At 49.4% G+C, this 19,831-nt stretch overlaps 1 protein-coding gene across 1 annotated transcript; it reads left to right on the forward strand.

The window, feature by feature from the left end:
- The first annotated feature begins 2,121 nt into the window (after nt 1-2,121).
- LOC125697724 (ovotransferrin) lies at nt 2,122-18,680 on the forward strand. Its single transcript, XM_048955261.1, has 24 exons — nt 2,122-2,252; nt 3,559-3,722; nt 4,038-4,146; nt 5,170-5,361; nt 5,548-5,683; nt 6,051-6,106; nt 6,607-6,776; nt 6,902-7,088; nt 7,667-7,821; nt 8,563-8,656; nt 8,871-8,906; nt 9,575-9,730; nt 10,477-10,621; nt 10,891-10,955; nt 11,241-11,425; nt 11,744-11,930; nt 12,380-12,413; nt 13,276-13,700; nt 13,778-13,872; nt 13,963-14,040; nt 15,424-15,506; nt 15,831-15,967; nt 17,001-17,055; nt 18,258-18,680. Exons 1-24 carry the CDS (start codon nt 2,210-2,212, stop codon nt 18,472-18,474), a joined length of 3,204 nt encoding a protein of 1,067 aa, XP_048811218.1. The 5' UTR covers nt 2,122-2,209; the 3' UTR covers nt 18,475-18,680.
- The last annotated feature ends 1,151 nt before the right edge of the window (nt 18,681-19,831 follow it).

The raw sequence follows: 19,831 nt of genomic DNA on the forward strand, positions 1-19,831 counted from the left end.
GGGAAACAAGCCAAGCGCTACAGATAAACCTGAAGCACTGGCGTATGCTGCTCTCTGCCCTCAGCCAATCTCACCATGCCAGCTCCAGCTTCATCCCAGCCCAATCACAGCAAGCATTCTTCCTCAGGACACGGCCAAAACTCCAACTGGGTTTCAACCACAAGCTACAGCATATCCATACGGAGTCAGGGGATTAATTCTTTCCACGTGGAGATGTAGAAATAAGTGATTCGATTTTGCCATTGTTGTTACCTAGCTTGGGTCCAAGCCCAGCTCTCCTGGAGGTGACGCGTGTTTGTGTATTGCCAGTGGCCTGCAGTTGGCCAGAGGGTGTGTTCACTGGTATTTCTTCATCCTTCGTGTAATTTTTAGCAGCATCTTCTTTCTGAAAACAGAACCATCAGGACGTGCAGTGTTGCAACAAAGTGGATTTTTGATGGGCAGTAATATCCCAGCATGTTTCATGAAGACATCCTGGAGAAGACCTGATACTTCCTGAATAACAAGGCTGGAGTCCAAGAAGCACTGCCTTACCTCTCCTTCTGATCAAGCAGCTCCTGCTTGCATGCTCAGCACTGACCCCTTACCTTGGAAGACAAGAATTTTCATCAATAATAAGGATCAGTTCTGCTGTTTAATCTCAGCTTATTAGGCCTAATATGAGACATGGGAAGAGCTCTCCTTCGGCACAAAACTGTGCAAGCTGGCAGTGAGTAACGCATGTAAGTAGAATGTTGAATCGTGTGCCTATATTTATGTGAGAGAGTGGACTTCAGACAGGGCAGCAGAAGGGAAGGCATTTGGCTCTTTGCATTCTTTGGTGGAAAGTGCTCCTTGAAAAGGATGCCTTGGAGACATCTGGGTCCCTTAGGGAAGATCCCAAAAGACTGGGAGGTGCCCCGTGGGTTCTCTAACCATGAACTTAAAGCAAAACAATACAGGCTTTTCCAGCAACTTCTTCTCTGTTGTTTGAAGTGCTCCTTTATGTTTTGTGAGCTTTCCCCTGTGTTGTAACCACTCGGTTTGTGGAATCGAGATCTCCAGCTCAATGGAATAAATAAGCATGGGAGATTCCAGTTTTTAAAAGGGAGGAAGGCTGTTTAAGAGTGGCGCTGCCTCGCTGTGGGGACAAATCATTTCCCCTCCTGCTTGTGCTGTGTTCAGAGGAGCTCTGGACATGAGAAACATTGCTCTTCTGGGAAAGAAGGAGATGAAAGGATACAAAATAGGAACCAGCCAAGCTGAGGGAACTGCTAAAGATGCTGCTGCCCCAGTGCACCTCCAGCAGCCACAGTGGCATGTCTGGCACGATCACAGTGTGTGATGGATGGTCATTGACAAAGGTCTACCAGAGGCCCTCTTCCCAGGGATGTGGACATGGAACCATGCCATGACCAACACTGGGACTGGCTGCCCCAAATCCACCTGCCCTGCTCCAATGCGGAGTGGCACCCAGCTCTGTGTGCTGGTAGAATCAGATGGAGAGGGTCTGCAGGAAAAGAGGGCTCTGAATTCAGCACTTCTTCCAGGTTCATCACGACGACTTGAAGAAGATGAGGCGCAATGCTTCCTGCTGGCTGCAGGCTGCCCTTGTGCTGCCTGGCTGCTCTGCTGGCTTCCTCTGCCTGCACAAGTTGCTCTCCAGCCCATCTGCGAGGGACGTTACTGCCTTTGGATCTTGCTGCCATTGCCAAGAGAGTGAAAGGGAAAGAGCAAGCCAAAGGGTGCCGGGCACAGCAGTGAGAGTTACTGGCAAACACGTGAAGCTCAGCGCTGGATTCAGCGGGGACTTTCTGCAATTAGGCTGTGCGAGGCAGGGGGTGGCCAGGACAAAGAAAACAGCCCCTCCCGCAGCACTGCAGCCTGCTGGGGAACTCACATGTCACAACTTGGGAATTTTCCATTTGAAGCCCCTTGTAAAAAGAAAGAGCACCTTGCCTGCTCCAACTCCTGACTGTGAAGGGTTTTGGTGCCAAAGAGTGAAAGGCTTCCTAAAAATGGGCTGAGCCAGGAAGGGGGGCAACTTGGGAGCTATTGAGAAACAAGGAAGGACAAACAGTGTTAGGTCATTGCTTCTGCAAACACTGCCAGGGCTGCTTCTCTATAAAAGGGGAAGAAAGAGGCTCCGGAGCCATCACAGATCCAGAGGGGACGGTCTGTGACCAACACTGCTGCTCCCCCTCCTCAACACCCAGCTCCCTGTCCCAGCATGAAGCTCATCCTCTGCACCGTGCTGTTCCTGGGGATAGTGGGTAAGTGCCCATGTAAGGCAGTGTCTGTTGGGAATGGAGGGTCTCAGCCTTACAGGAGGCTCTCCCCTCAGAGCAGCTATTCTGCAGAGCTGCAACGTGTGCCAGACCAGGCAGAAGCACTGAGAACCTGCCAGGTGCTTCCGTTGGCAGCTCTGGGTATCCGCACATGAGGATGCTGGGCTGAGCCCTAAGGAAGCAGCTCGGCAGGGAGTGAAAGAAGCATCCATGCATGGGGGGAGAAACCAGCACAGGACCCCCCCTGCCACACCTGCTTGTGAAACCAGGCTCCAGGAGGACCCAGGGCAGCCTCACAAAGCACATTAAGGCAGCTTTGTGCAGCCAAAACATGAAAACCGTAGCTTACAGCAGTGCGAATTAGGGCTTAGAATTCCTCTTTGTGACCACAGTCAGTGTGGGAGGAAGGGAGGTGTCTGTGGGAAGAATTCTGCCTCCAAAAGCCAGTATTAGAGTATGTTTCGGAGGTGAAAAGGAAAATGCAGACAGCATGGGTTAAACAGAGGATGAAGAAAATGTGCCACCAGGGGTCTGGAGAAGGCGAAGGGTGCATGCAGGGGCTCAGTCAGGTAGGTGCACAGCTAAAGGGAAGCGTGAAGCACAGGCTGCCCATACTGGTATGAGACCTGCTGTGTATTTTATTTGTACTTTACCTGCACTTTATCTGCAAGATTCCCGTGTTTCTAGTGCTTAGACTGCTGAAGAGGGTGAAAGTCTGTGCTCTGATGCAGTCTCTCAGAGCAGTGATTACTGCTTGGGGGGACTCTTACAAGAGGAGTTTGGGTGAAGGGGACACAGTACTGCTGTTATGGGGTGTGCTGGTGGAGATGGGAAGTGCAGAAGTGTATGCATCCCATCACCTGCCAGGGTAATGTGCATGGCGGTGTGGTGAATGCAGTCTGCCCAGACCAGAGCTGCTGTCCCTCTGGGGCTATCTGCAAAGAGACTGCTTCAGGGGGACTGCATTTTCTTTCTGCTTTTGCAATGTGCTTTGACTTTGATTTCTGCTGGAGCGTGTGGATTTGTTCTCCTGCTCCTGTGGGTGCTGCTGAGAGCTTAGGCTGCTGGGACTGCAGTGCTGTGTCACCCAGGGGCAAGGGGGTCCCAAAAGGAGACCTTTGGAGGGGGGGTCCTTTGGAGGTATGCAGGGGAGGTCCTGCCATTCACCCAGGGCCATGACTGTGAGGAGACAAAGATGCTGTTTGTCTTCCCCTGGTGCCTTTCTCCCTCTCTGAGACTAATTGTTTTCTGTTTCCTTCTTTTTGTTTGATTGTTCTGGTTCTCCCCACAGCTGTGTGTTTCGCTGCTCCCCCCAAGACAGCCATCAGATGGTGCACCATATCCTCTCTAGAAGAGAAGAAATGCAACAACCTCAAGGACCTCACGCAACAAGAGAGGATTACATTGACCTGTGTGCAGAAAGCAACGTACCTTGACTGCATAAAAGCCATTGCGGTGAGTGGGCTGCCAAAGCCTGAGCTGGGCCTTGGGGGCTTTCAGCATCCCTTGGAGAAGGGGCTTCCCTCCAATCACCACCTGCTGTAGGGCAGGGCGCATCCATGGGGGTCATAGTGTCACTAAGATTGGAAAAGACCTCAAAGGTCATCGTGTCCAACCCCAGCCCACCCCATAATGCCCACTGACCACGTCCCTCACTGCCACATCTCCAGGGATGGTAACTCCAACCCGGGTAGCCTGTTCCGATACCTCACTGCTTTGTCTAAGAAATTTTTCCTAATATCCAACTGACTGAACTCTCTTGTTGTTTAGAATAACGAGGCAGATGCCATTAGCTTGGATGGCGGTCAAGTGTTTGAGGCAGGCCTTGCCCCATACAAACTGAAGCCCATTGCTGCTGAGGTTTACGAACAAACTGAAGGTAGGTTTTCATTTGCCTTGTTTAAGTTAAATGGTGGTAGCAGAAATGCACAGCAAGAATGTAGAGAGGCATAATAGAGTTCTACCACTGATATAAGTTAGCTCTGTTTCTCCATTCCTCCCCACTCCCTGCAGTGTCCTTCCTCCCTTTGATGTTTCTCCAGAATGGGAGCCAGATGGACACTATTTCTCCATTTCTGCCCTTATTACCTTGAGCAATGCCACATATCTAGGGCCCCCAGTCCCTTTTGACCTCTGTTCTGGAGATCAGCCTGTTTGTACACAATGTTTGGGATCAAAGCAACACGACCGAGTCCTTCCTGACCATTCCTAAAGCTCAGCCACTTCATTAATGTGTAACGTGACAGAGTCGGTGTCATGTTAAAGGCTAAATATGAAACTTTAGAATCATAGAATCATAATCAGAGAATCACAGAATGGCCTGGCTTGCAAAGGACCACAGTGCTCATCCAGTTCCAACCCCCTGCTGTGTGCAGGTCACCAACCAGCAGCCCAGGCTGCCCAGAGCCACATCCAGCCTGGCCTTGGATGCCTGCAGGGTTGGGGCATCCACAGCCTCCTTGGGCAACCTGTGCCAGTGCCTCACCACCCTCTGGGTGAAAAACTTCCTCCTAATCTCCAACCTAAACCTCCCCTGTCTCAGTTTAACACCATTCCACCTTGTCCTGTCACTGTAAGGCTTGCATGCTTGCTTTAGTGGGCAGCACTGTTTGGCAAGACCTACCAAAAAATTGCCAAAAGAACTGTTGAGGTCTCACAGTCTAATGTATGTGCAGTGACATGGCATATTTTGCATGGAATAGCATTTTCAGGTCACTATTTATTACATGTTGCAACACGCAGCGCTGGTTGCATATTGACATTGCAGCTGGGAATATGGGCAGACCACAAGCACTACTTGGAAGTGCAGCTCTTCATTCTCTAAACCCAGAGCTTTGCCAGGACTCGAAATGCTCTAAATTCTTGCTTTTTCATCGTTTTCTCATTTCTTCCTCCACTGCAGGCTCCACAACCAGCTACTATGCTGTGGCTGTTGTGAAAAAGGGAACCGAATTCACCGTGAATGACTTGCAGGGCAAGACCTCCTGCCACACAGGGCTGGGCAGGTCTGCAGGCTGGAACATCCCCATCGGGACGCTCATCCGCCGCGGGGCCATTGAGTGGGAAGGCATAGACTCAGGCTCAGTGGAGCAAGGTAAAGCGAGAGAAATGGGCTGATGTTACTTAGGGGGGTGGTAAGCTGGAAGCAGTGTTGCTGGATCTTCTGCAGAAGTTCAGAGGCAGCTCGCACAGCAGCCAAGCCATTTCCTGGATGTCTTCCCCTCCCAGGTCACTGTGGATGTGAGTTTTACGATGATTATTGTGTGTTTCTCATCCACAGCGGTGGCCAAGTTCTTCTCTGCCAGCTGCGTGCCTGGTGCCACCACCGAGCAAAAACTGTGCCGACAGTGCAAAGGGGACCCCAAAACCAAGTGTGCCCGCAATGCACCTTATTCTGGATATTCTGGAGCTTTCCAGTGAGTGAACTTGGTTTTTTTTCCATTATGACAGGCAATGCTGTGTTGTAACCAGGGGCTGAAAACAGCTGGGACTGCTGTAATTAGCAGTCCAATTAGTAATTACTGGCAGGCATTAAGATGAGAGTGGGAGCTCAGCAGTTCTGTTTTGCACAGACTTAGGAGTATGCAGCACTAGCACTGTGCTAAGCCTAACTGTGTTCCTTGAGGAATACTTCTCTGCCAGCATAACTTTTTTGGGAAGACTGCTTACTGCTCTATGATTGCAGCTCTAGCTGAAGCAATTTGCTAAAACAGGAGCTAGGAAGCCACAATGTCTGTTCGCTGTTGGTTTTTTTAACATCTCTTCTGCTTCCTCCACCCACAGTTGTCTGAAAGATGGAAAAGGAGACGTGGCTTTTGTGAAGCACACAACTGTTGAAGGTGGGCCTGCGAGTCACTGGCTTCTCTTCTTTCCTGTCTGACCTCTTGCTGCCCCTCCATCCTGGCATTAGTCTGCATTGTGCAAACCTTAGGTTGTCCAAAACCTCCAGTCTGTTCATCTTTGACCCACTGGATGTGTTACTGAATGAACTCATCCTAGTTACTAAAAAACACGATTGAGGTGGGGTCCATTTCTTCTTTGGGATTCTTCTTTGCAGAAGGAAAACCTGCTGGATTTAAATTCAAAAGTTACAATTGGTGCCACATTATAGAGATAGCTATAGCATTGCCACAGCAAATGCTCTGGGCTCCGTCAGTCTGGAGAAGTCTGTGCAGTCTCCATACTTGGAGACTTATTGCTATTGCAGAGCAGTGTGCAGCTTGTCTCTCTTGCCTTCAGCAAGAATCAATTCATTACAATGCTGCCCCAGGCTGGACTTTTGTGTGTGTACTTGTGTATTTTGGTGGAGATGCAAGTTGTGGTTCTCCCCTCCCTCCAGAAAATGCCCCAGATCAGAAGGATGAGTACGAGCTGCTGTGCTTGGATGGCAGCCGGCAGCCTGTGGACAATTACAAGACCTGTAACTGGGCCAGAGTGGCTGCTCACGCCGTTGTAGCTCGGGATGACAGCAAGGCTGAAGATATCTGGAGCTTCCTCTCAAAAGCACAGGTATCCTCCAGCTCAGCCATCCTTCCCCTGCCCCCCCCCCTCTGCCCTGTGTGGTTTTGCTTGCTCTTTCCCACTTTCCAACTTCTCTGGAATGCTACTGGCTCATTCTTTATCTCCCCTGTCAGACTGACTTTGGTGTGGACACCAAGAGTAACTTCCACCTCTTTGGGCCACCTGGAAAGAAGGACCCAGTTTTCAAAGACTTGCTTTTCAAAGACTCTGCCGTAATGCTGAAGCGCGTCCCCTCGCTGATGGATTCTCAGCTCTACCTGGGCTTTGAGTACTACAGTGCCATCCAGAGCATGAGGAAAGGTGGGAATGGCCTTTTTTGGGTCTGGAGAGTATTCTGCATCAAGTATTTCCTGTGAAAGGTATTGGCTTGTGTGGGTGGAAGGGAATTGGTATGCTCAGAACTGCTGCTCAGAATAGCTGTCTCTGGTACATAAGAGTACAGGATCAGAAGGAACATCCCAAGATATCAAGCCCAGAATTGACCATATGAGAGCAGCAGGGCGCTTTGCTTCCATCTGGACTCACCACACATTTCCAAGCTGGTTTTCTGAGTCAAAGGTCCTGCAAAGGACCTCCAAGAGCCACTTAAAATTCATAGTTTGGCAGAGATCGCTGGTATAAGATCAGCCACTTTGGTGTTTGTGGAAGGAGATGCATGGACTTCACGTAGCATCAGAAGAGGTCATTCAAGTACTGCCTCACAGAAATGTAGGTTGTGCTTCTCCATCTCTGCTCCTCATCTTGAGACTCTTAGGTCAGGTCTTCTCATTCATGTGCACAAAGGATTTCATTGCAGAGCCCTTCTCAACCCCAAGCCCACCCGATTTGTGGTTCCACAAAGCTCTGGACTAATTATTTCTTCCTTATTGACCTGATAGATCAGCTGACTCCCAGCCCCAGAGCAAACAGGATCCAGTGGTGCGCAGTAGGCAAGGATGAGAAGAGCAAGTGTGACCGCTGGAGTGTGGTGAGCAACGGGGACGTGGAGTGCACCGTGGTAGACGAGACAAAGGACTGCATCATTAAGATCATGGTATGGCTTTTTTGCCTTCCTTCAGCCTGGGTTCCTTTCAGATGGAGAGTGGCATTGCCTTTTTCAGCCTGGGAGTAGATGTGGGGCAGGAGTCTGCAAACGTAGGGGACTCTGTGAGAAATACCAGCAGGCAGAAACCAACCTCATCATGGGGAAAGGGCTCGATGAGCTTTTCAGGGATTTATATTTCTGAAGGTGTTCTTTTTTGGTTTCTCCCCATTAAAAAGTAATTTTCTGGTGAGAAGCAGCATTTTACTTGGAAAGGGAAGATAACTATGCTAAAATATAAAAAGAAGAAAGCGAGAAAGAGATATTAAGTTCACATAAAAACGAAATGGCTGTACTGGCCAAGGTTTCTAAAAGAATAATTAGTTGAGAAAGGTTATTTAGACTGACTTGCTTGGATCAGTTGTGCCTTGACTGAAGAACAAATAGGGCTGCAGGATCCCAAGAGGGAAACCTCCTGCAGTTAGCATGTCCCCTTCCCAGTTGATGCTGCCCAGTAGGGCTCTAATGCCTTGTCTCTGCCAAGTGCAGATATGGTCTGACATATTGGTTTGGGCCTGACAAGTCTCCAAAGTTTCCCCTGTCGTCACATCAGACAGAACTCATTTGTCTGTATGCAAAGAATGGCTTTTCAAGTCCCTTGCCCCCAGCTTGTTGTCCTCCCACCACGTGCTTCTTTTATGATCCAGTTTGGGGAAATAGTGTCATTTCATCACTGTGCAATTTTTGCTGCAGAAAGGTGAAGCAGATGCTGTTGCCCTTGATGGAGGTCTGGTCTACACGGCTGGTGTCTGTGGCCTGGTGCCAGTGATGTCAGAACGTTATGATGGTGAGTGCAGCCCCACAGGGGGGACAGGGCTGATGCAAAAGCACTGCTTTGATTCTGAAATCCAGAAAGCCACTGTGGTGTTGTATCCCAGCTGCTCTTTGTTCTGTTGATGCACTTGATACTGCCTTAAAAGCCAGCTGAGGAATCAGTGAGCTTGATTCAGTTTGGGATTTTATGTTTCTTTTGTCTAATATCATCTTTTTCCTTCTCACAGATGGAAGCCAGTGTGGCAGAGCAGAAGCACAACCAGGTAATTAGTCCCAGCAGAGGAGCAGGAAATAGTCCTTTTGGATAGAAGTAGAAAAATACATCTGCAGTCACGGGTTGAGAATACATGGCCAAGACTCTACACAGAGTCTTGTAAGAACCACTGTGTGCAATGTTGATGTTAAAAATCTGGGTGGCAGATTTAACACACGCATGGAAATTCTGGGCCTGCTGATCGAAGCAAAGCATGCAGTAGCTGCAGAGATTTGTGTGGAGTTGTGGCTCTCTGGAGCACGGCCACACCATGACTTAGCCATGAGCTGCAAAAGGGAAAGGGGGTCTGAAGCCTTAGGGAATTGCTTTTTATAGAAGTAAAAGCCAAGAAGAGGGAAGATTTCATCCTTTGCTAAAGGGCGGATGTGAATTGGAGAGACATGCATTATATATATCTTGCTACAGCCTTCTTGCAGAGCAATGTGCCAGAGTTTTAGTGGGAGAAAAGTGACAGGGATAATGATTTCCCAGGAGTGCTGTGGGAGTAGATGTATCACATCTGCAAACCATTCTCTTGTTGCTGCATGGCTAGTCCTTAATAAGCACAAAATATTTCTGCTATGCTGCACATAGATGCCCTCTGCCGACGCTCTGCTAAGACAGAGCAGTGGGACTCTGGGGTCAGGCCTTAATTCTCCTCCATCTTTCTCCCAAAAGCATCATATTTCGCTGTGGCTGTCGTGAAGAAAGGCAGCGATGTCAACTGGAACAATCTGAAGGGCAAGAAGTCGTGCCACACCGCTGTGGGGAGGACTGCTGGCTGGAACATCCCCATGGGCTTGATTCACAACAGGACAGGGAGCTGCAATTTTGGTGAGTCAGGGTCATGCATCTGCTTGTCTGAGATGGAAATCCACGAGGAAAAGTGTTTTGCCATGCATCCTCTCATTTTCAAAGCTTCTCATGCCTCGTAGACTCTCACTTGGAGATGGAAAATGAAATGAGTCTGTTGCTTAAGACTTCAGTGAGCAAAGTTTCAGGCTGTTGGTGACTGCTTGCAAGCAGGATGCAGCACATCAGCTGCTTTGGGGGGGCTTCGCTTTGTTTTCACATCTCTCCCCTTCCCCTTTTGGCAGCCCAAAAAGCATTCCCCAAGTAGGAGGACAGGCTGCTCCTTGTGCAAAGCACAGGATGGGAGTGAAGGATGGATTTATGAGTCCCTGAGGGGCTGGGTGTAGGGGACAGAGGCTGATTTCAGTTCAAGAATCTTCAAGGGTCTGATATGACTCCCTTAAGAACAATGGGTGAAAAGTCTGCAGCTCAACTTCTACGTCCACCTTCCGATCAGTGAGAATTACAGTCCAACAAAAATAATGTGAAATTATGAACCAAGGAAAAATAAACATATAATTATTAATGGGAAACGTAACCTCAGGGACCTACTGGTGTTAGTAATTTTACACAGCCTCTCCAACCTCCTTTCTGCTTTTTCTATGGTCCCCTTTTTCCCCTGAGCTCTCAGATTCCTGCCAAACATAACGCGGCCCAGAACGTGCTGCAAAAAGAAACCCCAATTTTTCAGAGTAGAGAAAGTGAATTTCTCATATTCCTGCCCTCAGATGAATACTTCAGCGAGGGCTGTGCTCCTGGGTCTCCTCCTGACTCTCGCCTCTGCCAACTGTGCCAGGGCTCTGGGGAAATCCCACCGGAGAAGTGCGTTGCTAGCAGCCACGAGAAATACTATGGATATACTGGAGCTTTACGGTAGGTGGGGGTGATGCTCAGCTAGTGCTCAGCCCCCTGAAAAGAGAAGGGGCCAGAAGGGTCAGCCGTGGTTCTGTCTCCTGGTTCTGTCTGTACCGACACAGTTACAGCTCAAGTCTAGGTAATTCACATTGGGCATGAATTTAGAAAGGCAATTAATCTCGTTTCGGTTGCATCTAATAGCAGAGAGATGCTGCAGGGGTGGAGTCACTTTGATGCAAGCTTGCCTGGCTACTGAAATGTGCACCTCCTGTCTCTGTACTCCGCAGGTGTCTGGTTGAGAGGGGTGATGTGGCCTTTATCAAGCATTCCATTGTGGAGGAAAACACTGGCGGTACGTGGCTGTCCTATTGCATGGGGCTTGGTGGGCTGCCTGCCCCAATCTGCGTTCTTTCTGTTCCCAAAGCATTCATTTTGGATATACATTTATTCCAATGGCCTATTAACCACAGCCCCCTGCCCATTGACTGTTCCTGAGTTTTACTTGCATCCCTTTCAGCACACACAGGGGATCCAAGGGTCAGTGCACACCAGTGCGGGGACAAACACTTTGCTGGTTGCTGTCAGTGTGCTTCTGCTACACAAGATCTCTGAACCTCCAAATCAATTCCCTTCATAGGCAAAAACAAAGCTGAGTGGGCCAAGGATCTGCGGATGGACGACTTTGAGTTGCTGTGCACTGATGGGAGACGGGCAAATGTTATGGATTACAGGGAGTGCAACCTGGCTGAGGTTCCGACCCACGCTGTGGTTGTGCGCCCAGAGAAAGCAAAGAAAATCAGTGAGCTGCTGGAGAGACAGGAGGTTGGTGGCCCTGACAGTGGAACAAATGTTTTGGGGTGGTTTTTACATAGTGTGTTGATATTTTTAGAGCAGTGATGCTCTGCATTTCACATCAGCAAAATGTGGAAGATTTTGACTTGCTGATACAGGGTCAGAGCCTCGTGCCTTAAGCTTCCCCTTCCTCCATCCCTCCTGAACCCCCCCCTACAGGCAGGTAGAACGGCTCCCCATGACAGTGGTCATCATGGTGAAGAACTGCTACTGAGAGGCTTGTGCAAGCCGAATCTTGCTTTGTTTCTACTTTTTACATACACTTACCTCTTTGTGACTTTATTTCAGGAACGGTTTGGAGTAAATGGAAGTGAGAAAAGCAAGTTCATGATGTTTGAGTCTCAAACCAAAGATCTTCTGTTTAAAGACTTAACCAAGTGCCTGATGACACTCCGCCCAGGAGTGACATACAAGGAGTTCCTCGGAGATAAATACTATAATGTGATTTCCAGCCTCAATGCCTGCAACCCATCAGGTAAATATAACAGCCTCAAAAAAATGTCACTCAATTGCAGTGCTTAGTTTCAGAGATATGAACAGTTAACTCCTGTTGCTGCCCATTTAATTTCTTAATAGAAAAAAAAGAGGATAACACATGATGCTGTCTTTATACTTTTCTCAGAGTTTCTTGAGCTAATTGAAGCCAGGTTGGAAACGTGTTACTCTGGCATCAACGAGAATGAAAGATTTTTCTTGCCTTTAGAAAACAGGCAATCTGAGAAGTAGTATAACAGCCCACTGTGTCCTGTTAGCGTGCACTCAGTGTCATCTGTGGTTAAGGCCCACGTCTGGTGGGATGCTGGACATGTTTCCCATGCTGTGACAATGTTGGCATGGTTGGGTGCGTGCTGGTGGGACAGGAGTGTGTTGTGTTTTCTGTTTCAGTGCAAGGTCTGAACTTCTCCCCGTCCTTTTCCTTTTCAGATCTCCTCCAGGTGTGCACCTTCCTTCAGAACAAGTAACGGGAGGGAAGGGCCCTTTTTGAAGGGGGAGGAAACTTCGTGCCATGACTCCTCTCGTGTCCTCTGCACGGAACACTGATGTACAGAGGGCCCTCTGCCATTGCTGCTTCCTCTGCCCATCCTCATCACTCTGAATGTGGCTTCTTTGCTACTGCCACAGCAAGAAATAAAATCTCAACATCTACATGGGTTTCCTGAGATTTTTCAAGAGTCATTAAGCACGTTCCTTCCCCAGCACCCCTTGCTGCAGGCCAGTGCCAGGCACCAACTTGGCTAATGCCATTTGAGGTTCCTGCTGCCCATGAGAGAAGTCCCGTTCAATATTTTCCAAAGCAAAATGGATTAAATATGTCCTAGATCCTAATTAACAGATGTTTTGTATTACCTGTGCTTCGGTTTCACCTAAATTATCCCAGTGTCTCCCCAGCGGTCAACAGCTGCCCACTGCGGTTGGGATATGGGGAAGAGAGAGGGTGTTTATATGAGGGCAGCTGAAGGGTGGAAAAGATAAACAACAACAAAAAGCCCACAGAAATATAGTGGAAAGCGTGAATGGAAGTCACTCCACCTCATCTCTCAAGTGGCGGGACAGGAATGGTGCAGCAGCAGTTATTTCCACCAAGCAGTACTCTCAAAAAGCAGTATGTATTGTTGAGGAGAGTCGCAGATTGAACCCACAAGGATGACTGAGGCCAACCCGCGGCCCCACGCAGCACCACCCAAACCCGATGTCTCACAGCGGTGTCCCAGCACTCCCTGAGCTCTGGCACCAGGGCCGTGCCCGCTGGAGCTGTGCCGTGCCCACCGCCCCGTGCTGCACAACCTCTCCCTGCCCCCAGCCGCCCCTCCCCAACGCAGCTCCACGCCGTTCCCTCAGCGCACAGCTCGGCGCTGCCCATCCGCTCCCCGTTGCCCATCCGCTCCCCGTGAGGAGCTGCAGCCGCCACGAGGGGAGCTCCGCTCGGCTCCCGCTCTCCGGGCCGAACAAACCAACAAACGCTGGCTGCTTTCGGACAGCCTTCCATCCTTGCCCCTTTTCCTGACGGACTACAACTCCCAGCAGACCCCGCGGCGCAGCGACACGGGGAGAGACCGGAAGTGGCGTGTGAAACCGGAAGTAGTGTGGCGCGGCCGGAAGCCGCGCAGTGGGGACGTGTGCGTGCAGGCGGTCATGGCGGGCGCCGTGGAGCCGTACTTGGACTCGCTGCGGCGGGAACTGCAGTCGCCCGGCCCTGCCGCTCTCTCCGTTCTTCTTGCCCTGATCGTCGTCGCCCTCACGCTCCGTGAGTCGCGGCCCGGCCGGGGAAAGGCGGCAGCGGGAGGCGGCGGGGGCTCAGGCGCTTTCTCCTCTCTCCCGCAGTGCTCTGGAGGCTCGCGCAAGGCGCAAGGAGCAGCCGCAGGGCCGTGCTGCTGCTGGGCCTCTGCGACGCGGGAAAGACGCTGCTGTTCGCCCGGGTGAGCGCTCGGTTCGGCCGCGTGCTGGGTTCACGACCCTCAGTGTGCAAACGGTTGGCTTTATTGCTGGTATTGTTTTCCCCTGTGCAGCTGTTGACAGGCAAATATCGAGATACGCAGACCTCCATAACCGACAGCTCTGCCGTTTACAGAGTGAGCAGCGACAAGGTGAGCAGGCAGCCGCAGCGCTGCGCAGTGCTTCAGGTGTTGGATGCCACCGGCGTTCTGTGCTGGGGCTCCCAGTGCCGAGCTGCGCTTATGTCTCTTGTGCTTTGCAGGCTCCCAGCTGGGAAGCAGCCCTAGCTCGGCCCCTGTGGTGCAGCTTTCTGTTAGTGCACAAGGAGAGGGTCTGACGTGGAGTAGAAAGTAGGTTTGTGAAGGAAAGAGCCTCCAGCAGAGTTTCATTTGGTCCCCAGGGGGGTTTGGTTACTTTCAGACCCTGGTTTATTTTTGGTTTGTGGCAATCATTTTAGTTTCAGAAGCATTTCTGTTTCTTGCCGGGTGCACACGTGGCAGTGAAGCACGAGGTGGCAGCATGGTGTCTGCTGGTGAATTGTGAAAGTAGAGGATGCTTTTCTGCCTTTTCTCTGGCGATCTTTATTAACAACAGTAATAGCAAGAGATAAAAAACAGTCAGAAGGTCTGCAGTTCTTTTTTAGTGTCTCTGGGACTTATCAGACAGGAGATATTTTGAGGGAGAGTTGCTGGGATGCTGTGACAGGCTGCTGCTTTTCTGATTGAAAATTTCTGTTGAAACACAAAAGCAGCCCAGAAGACAGGGCCTTACAGAACATTCTCTTCCCCCTGAGTAACAGCAGGTGTTATCCTCAGAATGCTGATGTGGCCCTCAGTGGCTACATCTTGACTAGGAGCCTGTGAGAGGCACTTGTTCTCTTTAACACCACTGTTTGTCTAGTTGCCTGTGGAAAGGGAAATATTTACTGTTTTCGATTCAGAGAGCATCTTGCAAGGCTGTTCTTGTGTTATTTCCAGCAAAGTTTTGAGTATTTAGGTTGATTTGCAGCTTACATTCAGATAAATTCACATTCAGAGATTGTGGGGTTATTATTCTGCGTCAGGGATTTGCAGAACAGGAGTCTGTGATTTTGCTGTGCAGAGATACGCTTGCTAACAGAGACAGAGTAAATCTGCTGGTGTAATGACCAAGGAGCTCACAAAGATCTGCCACTCACATTGTGATGTGGTGGGTAGTCATGGGGAGGAGAAAAGTGGGCTGAGCATGCTCTTTTCTCTGTGACTGTGCTCTATTCTGTCAGCTCTGCTGCATGGTTTGCTGGTGTTGGCTGTCCTTACAGAGTCCTGGCCATGAGTGTTGTTCCTCTGCAATTTCTTTTGCCTGTCAGAATTTTTGGGGGTGGTGGGCAGCCTGCATCCTGGGGTGGGTTACACGCTTCTGTCCAGTGTGGGGCTCATGTGCTTCTGCCCTGGCACAAGCTAACTGGAATCTGCTCCCAGGTTGGTTTTCTGCAGGGTGTGATTGCCGTTATTCCTGGTGTAAGTGTTGCTAACAGCCCTCTTTTCTGTTCCTAGAGCACTAATGTGACTTTAATCGATCTCCCAGGCCACGAAAGCTTGCGGCTTCAATTCTTGGAGAGGTTCAAGGCTGCAGCCAGGTGAGGTGGTGGTGGGGCCAGGTGTTAGTACAGGGATGGGACACGTGAGGGTGCAGTGAGCCAGGTGGGGGCTTTGCTTTGTGTGCCCAGGGAGTCAGAGCACTGCCGTGTGTTGTTGGGGCAGTGTTCTGATTGCCTACTTCCTAGTAAGGTAGGGGAGGTAAGGTATGGAGGTAATGCATTGGGGAGGCTTGGGACGTGTAGTATGTCCTTGGGACAGAGAGGAACAGGTTTCCTGCTGGATATCAATACAAGATGTATTTCAGTCCCCACCTGCTTTTTGTGTTACAGAGGTTCATGTCTTACACGTGTTCTTTTTCTCAGGGCCATCGTGTTTGTGGTTGACAGCGTAGCCTTCCAGAGGGAGGTGAAGGATGTGGCTGAGTTCCTGTACCAGGTCCTGGTTGACAGCACTGTTCTCAAAAATGCACCCGCGCTGCTGATCGCTTGCAATAAACAAGGTACTGGGTGCTGCCCTGAAGGTGGAAGTGGTGATTCAGTCCTCCAGTGATTATTAGGGTTAATGCCCTGTGTGGCAGAAATGCTAAGTCACAGCCTGAAGCGGTGATGGAGCACCTGGTGGAAGGCAGGGCCTTCCTGAGGGGAGCTCAGGAATGCAATGCAATGTAATCCTGATGGAACCAGACCTCATTTAAGGGTTGGTGTAGTAGGAGGTGAGGGTATTTCATTGGAGAGCCCTGCCTGCCTGGGGCCTTCTGAAGGTAAGCAGCTTTTTTTCTTTGTTTCTGTATCTGCAGCTGCTGCAGTTCATCTTATCTTCACTTGCAGAAGCACGAGACTCTGCTACCCTGCTGTCATTGCTGTGTTTTCTGTCATGTTATATTGTTACACCATGCATGGTGAATTTCCTAGGGGTCAGGATTTCAGCAAAACGAAGGCAGACAATTAGTTGTGTAGACTCAGGCTGCTCAGCAAGAATGTTTCTAGCAGTGATTGGAAGAATTCTTTGGTCAGAGGTCAAATAGCTCTGCAGAATAGCACCACTTAAAGAGCTAAGGCTCTTTAGGCTTAAGAGCCCAGTCTGTACAGCTTTTCCTGCAGAGATGTGGATCCCTGCAGGACGGTTTGAAACTTTCTGCTAGTGCCATGTTTGCTTTTCTAGCTTTTTCTTGCAGTATCATAGGACATAAGACATGAAAGTCTTGGGACTTTCAAGTTCTAGAAAGCACTGTGCTGAGCTTTGTAATGCCAGGACAGGTGAGCATGCTGGGCCTTGTGATTTACTGCCCTGTTTCCAGACCATGAAAAGAAATCAATTTGCTGCCTTAAATCAGGTCCTGGGATTGCTCTCGTTCCTACCAACAGATCTAAAGCTCTTCTGTCCCTTATTCTAGCACAGACGCTACTGCTGTTGTCCCATTAAGTCTTATGGCAGCATGATATGATCAAGCCTAGCTGTACCTTTAGGAGCAGGAAGCAGATTCTGACATAATACCAAAGATCTAATTATTTCCTTTTCTGTTTTCTCTCTAGATGTCACAATGGCAAAGTCTGCAAAACTTATTCAACAGCAGCTGGAGAAAGAGCTGTAAGTGTGAGACTGGATCTTAAATCATCCTCTGAGCTTCTGTCTTCTCCTTTCTGTCTCTTCTGCCTGTGTTTAGTGAGTCCTTTGAGCATATCTGCGTTCACTATATATAGTGAACTATATATACAGTTCACTGAATATAAAGAGAAGTCTGTTTTGTTTGTGGAGGTGTAATCAGGGTGAGGGAAGACTGTCACTGCTAAGCACTAAGATCTAGTAATTGACAAAAAAGATATTGCTTCCTTGAAGCTGTGGTGTGGAGAATCAGTGCCCTGTGGTTCGTCTGCAGCTCTTTGGTGTCCAACGAGTGCTCCTCAGCTGTCTTGTTGCTAGCCTCTTTGGCCAGTGGGTGGCAGCAGGGTGATTTGTACTCTTGCGTTTTCACTGCTGAGTATCCACCTTCCCTTCTGCAAGACAAAGTCCTGGGTAGTTTGTATCTGTTGTTTGTGTCTGTGCCTGATGCAGCTTGACAAAAGCCATCAAACTGCAGTGCCTCACTACCCTTTTCAGGCTGTTGTTTGTCCCCATGCTGCCTCTAGTCTGTACTTTGTGGGAGCAGGGTGTCTGAGTGTGAGCAGTGAAGTTTTGCCTCTGTGTGGGTAGCAGGTTGCTGAGATCTGCCACAGGATGAAGGGCAGGAACAGGAGCAGTGTTGCAGCCTGGGGTCCTTGGTCAGGCGCTGTTTGCTGGAGCACTGGGGAGGCTGGATCCACCTCTCAGTCTCCAGAAATATTTGGCACGTTTAGGTGGCTATGGGGTGAAGATCTGCATGATCCCTTATGTCATGGATGCCTGTTTTCCCAGTTAAGCTGTCAAAACAGTGCAGATTTGAGCACTGTGGGCCAAGCATCCTTTTAGCTTTAGGCACCTTCAGTTAGACAAGCAGCTCTCACAGTCTGGGTTCATTCCCTGCCAATGGGAGGTGCCTTTGCCTGTTTAGAATTCTGTTTCCTTCACCAAACCCATGATCTGTCTTTCTCTCTTGAGCCTCTCTCAGTTGTGCCTTGCAGCAGCTGTTTACAATGGACAAAGTGCCTGTCCCTGCCTGTGCCTCATGGGGCAGAGACATGGGTGTGCTTCTGGGGCCTTCTGTCCCTGGTGTTGCTGATGTTCTGCTGACAGCTAAAACCAAAGCATCTCTGGTTATGATGTAGGTTGTCATTATTTCACAGTTCCTGATCTTCTCTTTTCTCTTTCTGCAGCAACACCTTACGAGTGACCCGCTCTGCAGCCCCCACCAGTCTGGATGCCTCAGGGACTGGGGGCCCTGCCCAGCTGGGGAAGAAGGGCAAGGACTTTGACTTCTCTCAGCTGCCCATGAAGGTGGAGTTTGTGGAGTGCAGCGCTCGTGGCAGCAAGGGAGAGGAGGGAGATGCTGACTTTGAGGGCCTTGAGAAATGGCTGGCCAAGATTGCCTGAACAGAAGAGGGCAGGGTGAGAGGGAGAGACCTGAGGAGGTGGGGGAGTGAAAGAAAATAGATGGTGTGAAGTACTTGGATCTTACCATAGGAGAAACTGAAAGCTGGAAAAGCATTGCGTTGTCTTTCTCTGCTTGGGAGCATGTAACAATTACTGGTGTGATTTCTGCTGTCTCTGTCACAACACCACATTTTTTCCTTCTCTACTTTTTATTCTGTGTTGCTGACCCTGCTGTGGCTTCTGTATTTCCTTGAAATCTTTTGTGTTTTTCATCATCCAGCTGCCAGGCAACTTAGGAAGGAACACACTGCCAGGTGAACCTGTAGTTTGTCCTTTTCTGCTTTGTTTTAGCATTGCATTGCTGTCGCTTCGTGGAGTGACTGATCACCTCCTGATTTTGACTTCTTTCTGCAGCTTCTTGCTGCCTGGCAGTGCTGCCCTGACAAGTGTGCACAGATTCTCTCCACAGTGTAATCACTAGGGTGAATATAAAAAGCTGTTGTCCCCTTGTCTTCTATCTCCTTATTTTTCCAGACTGGTGTAGTCCAGTTTCTGTGTACCTGGAGTAACTTGTTGAATTTCAAAGGCAAGCTGTTTGATCTGCCCTTGTCACTGTGCAGTGCCTATGGTGCCTGTGTCTTTGGTTGATTACTTCTGCTGGAGAGTTCTTGGAGTTTTTCTTTCTGTCAGGGCTGTGTCTTGAAAGCTTGTTTCACTCTGTTCCTCTTCCTGTACTTCAGGCTCTTCTCCAACAGACTTTGTAAGCACACTCCCTGTGAATGACAGTTACAGAATGGTCCTTGCTTGAACCAATGGAAGTGGCATATTTTTGGATTCATGTGTATGTTAGGAGTCAGATTTGTCATGCTTGTTGTGTCTCCTGCCTGTCTCCTCTCCAGTGTCTATGATAAAGAGACCATTTTGTGTTTTTCATCACAGCAGTTGCAGCAAAATGAATAGAGAAAGGTGAGCTGATAGCACATTAACGTGAGCATGGTTCTTCCTTATGTGGAAGATGCTCCGTGGAGAAGAACCTGTGATCTTTTCCCTGTTTGTTTGAGGTGATTAAAACCAAATCTGCTGCTGTGGGTGATCTCATCAGTTAATCTTCAGGGAATGCCTGTTGCTGTAGCTCCTGGGAGGCTCAGCTGCCTGCTCTGAGACTTGGAGCGGAGTCTGACTCGGTGTGCCTTAGACCTGAACTTTCCAAAGATCCTTTGCTTTCCTGTTTCTTTGCTGTAGCTGGGAACATTGGTTATGTAAAGGGAGAACTTGCAGAAGCATCTGTATTGGTCAGGTGGGAGATGAGACCCCGTGCTTCAGTTTTTCCTTTCTGAACAGCAACCTTAAGACACTT

This window comes from Lagopus muta, chromosome 9 (assembly GCF_023343835.1).
Source record: "Lagopus muta isolate bLagMut1 chromosome 9, bLagMut1 primary, whole genome shotgun sequence".
In the NCBI taxonomy this organism is placed as follows: domain Eukaryota; kingdom Metazoa; phylum Chordata; class Aves; order Galliformes; family Phasianidae; genus Lagopus; species Lagopus muta.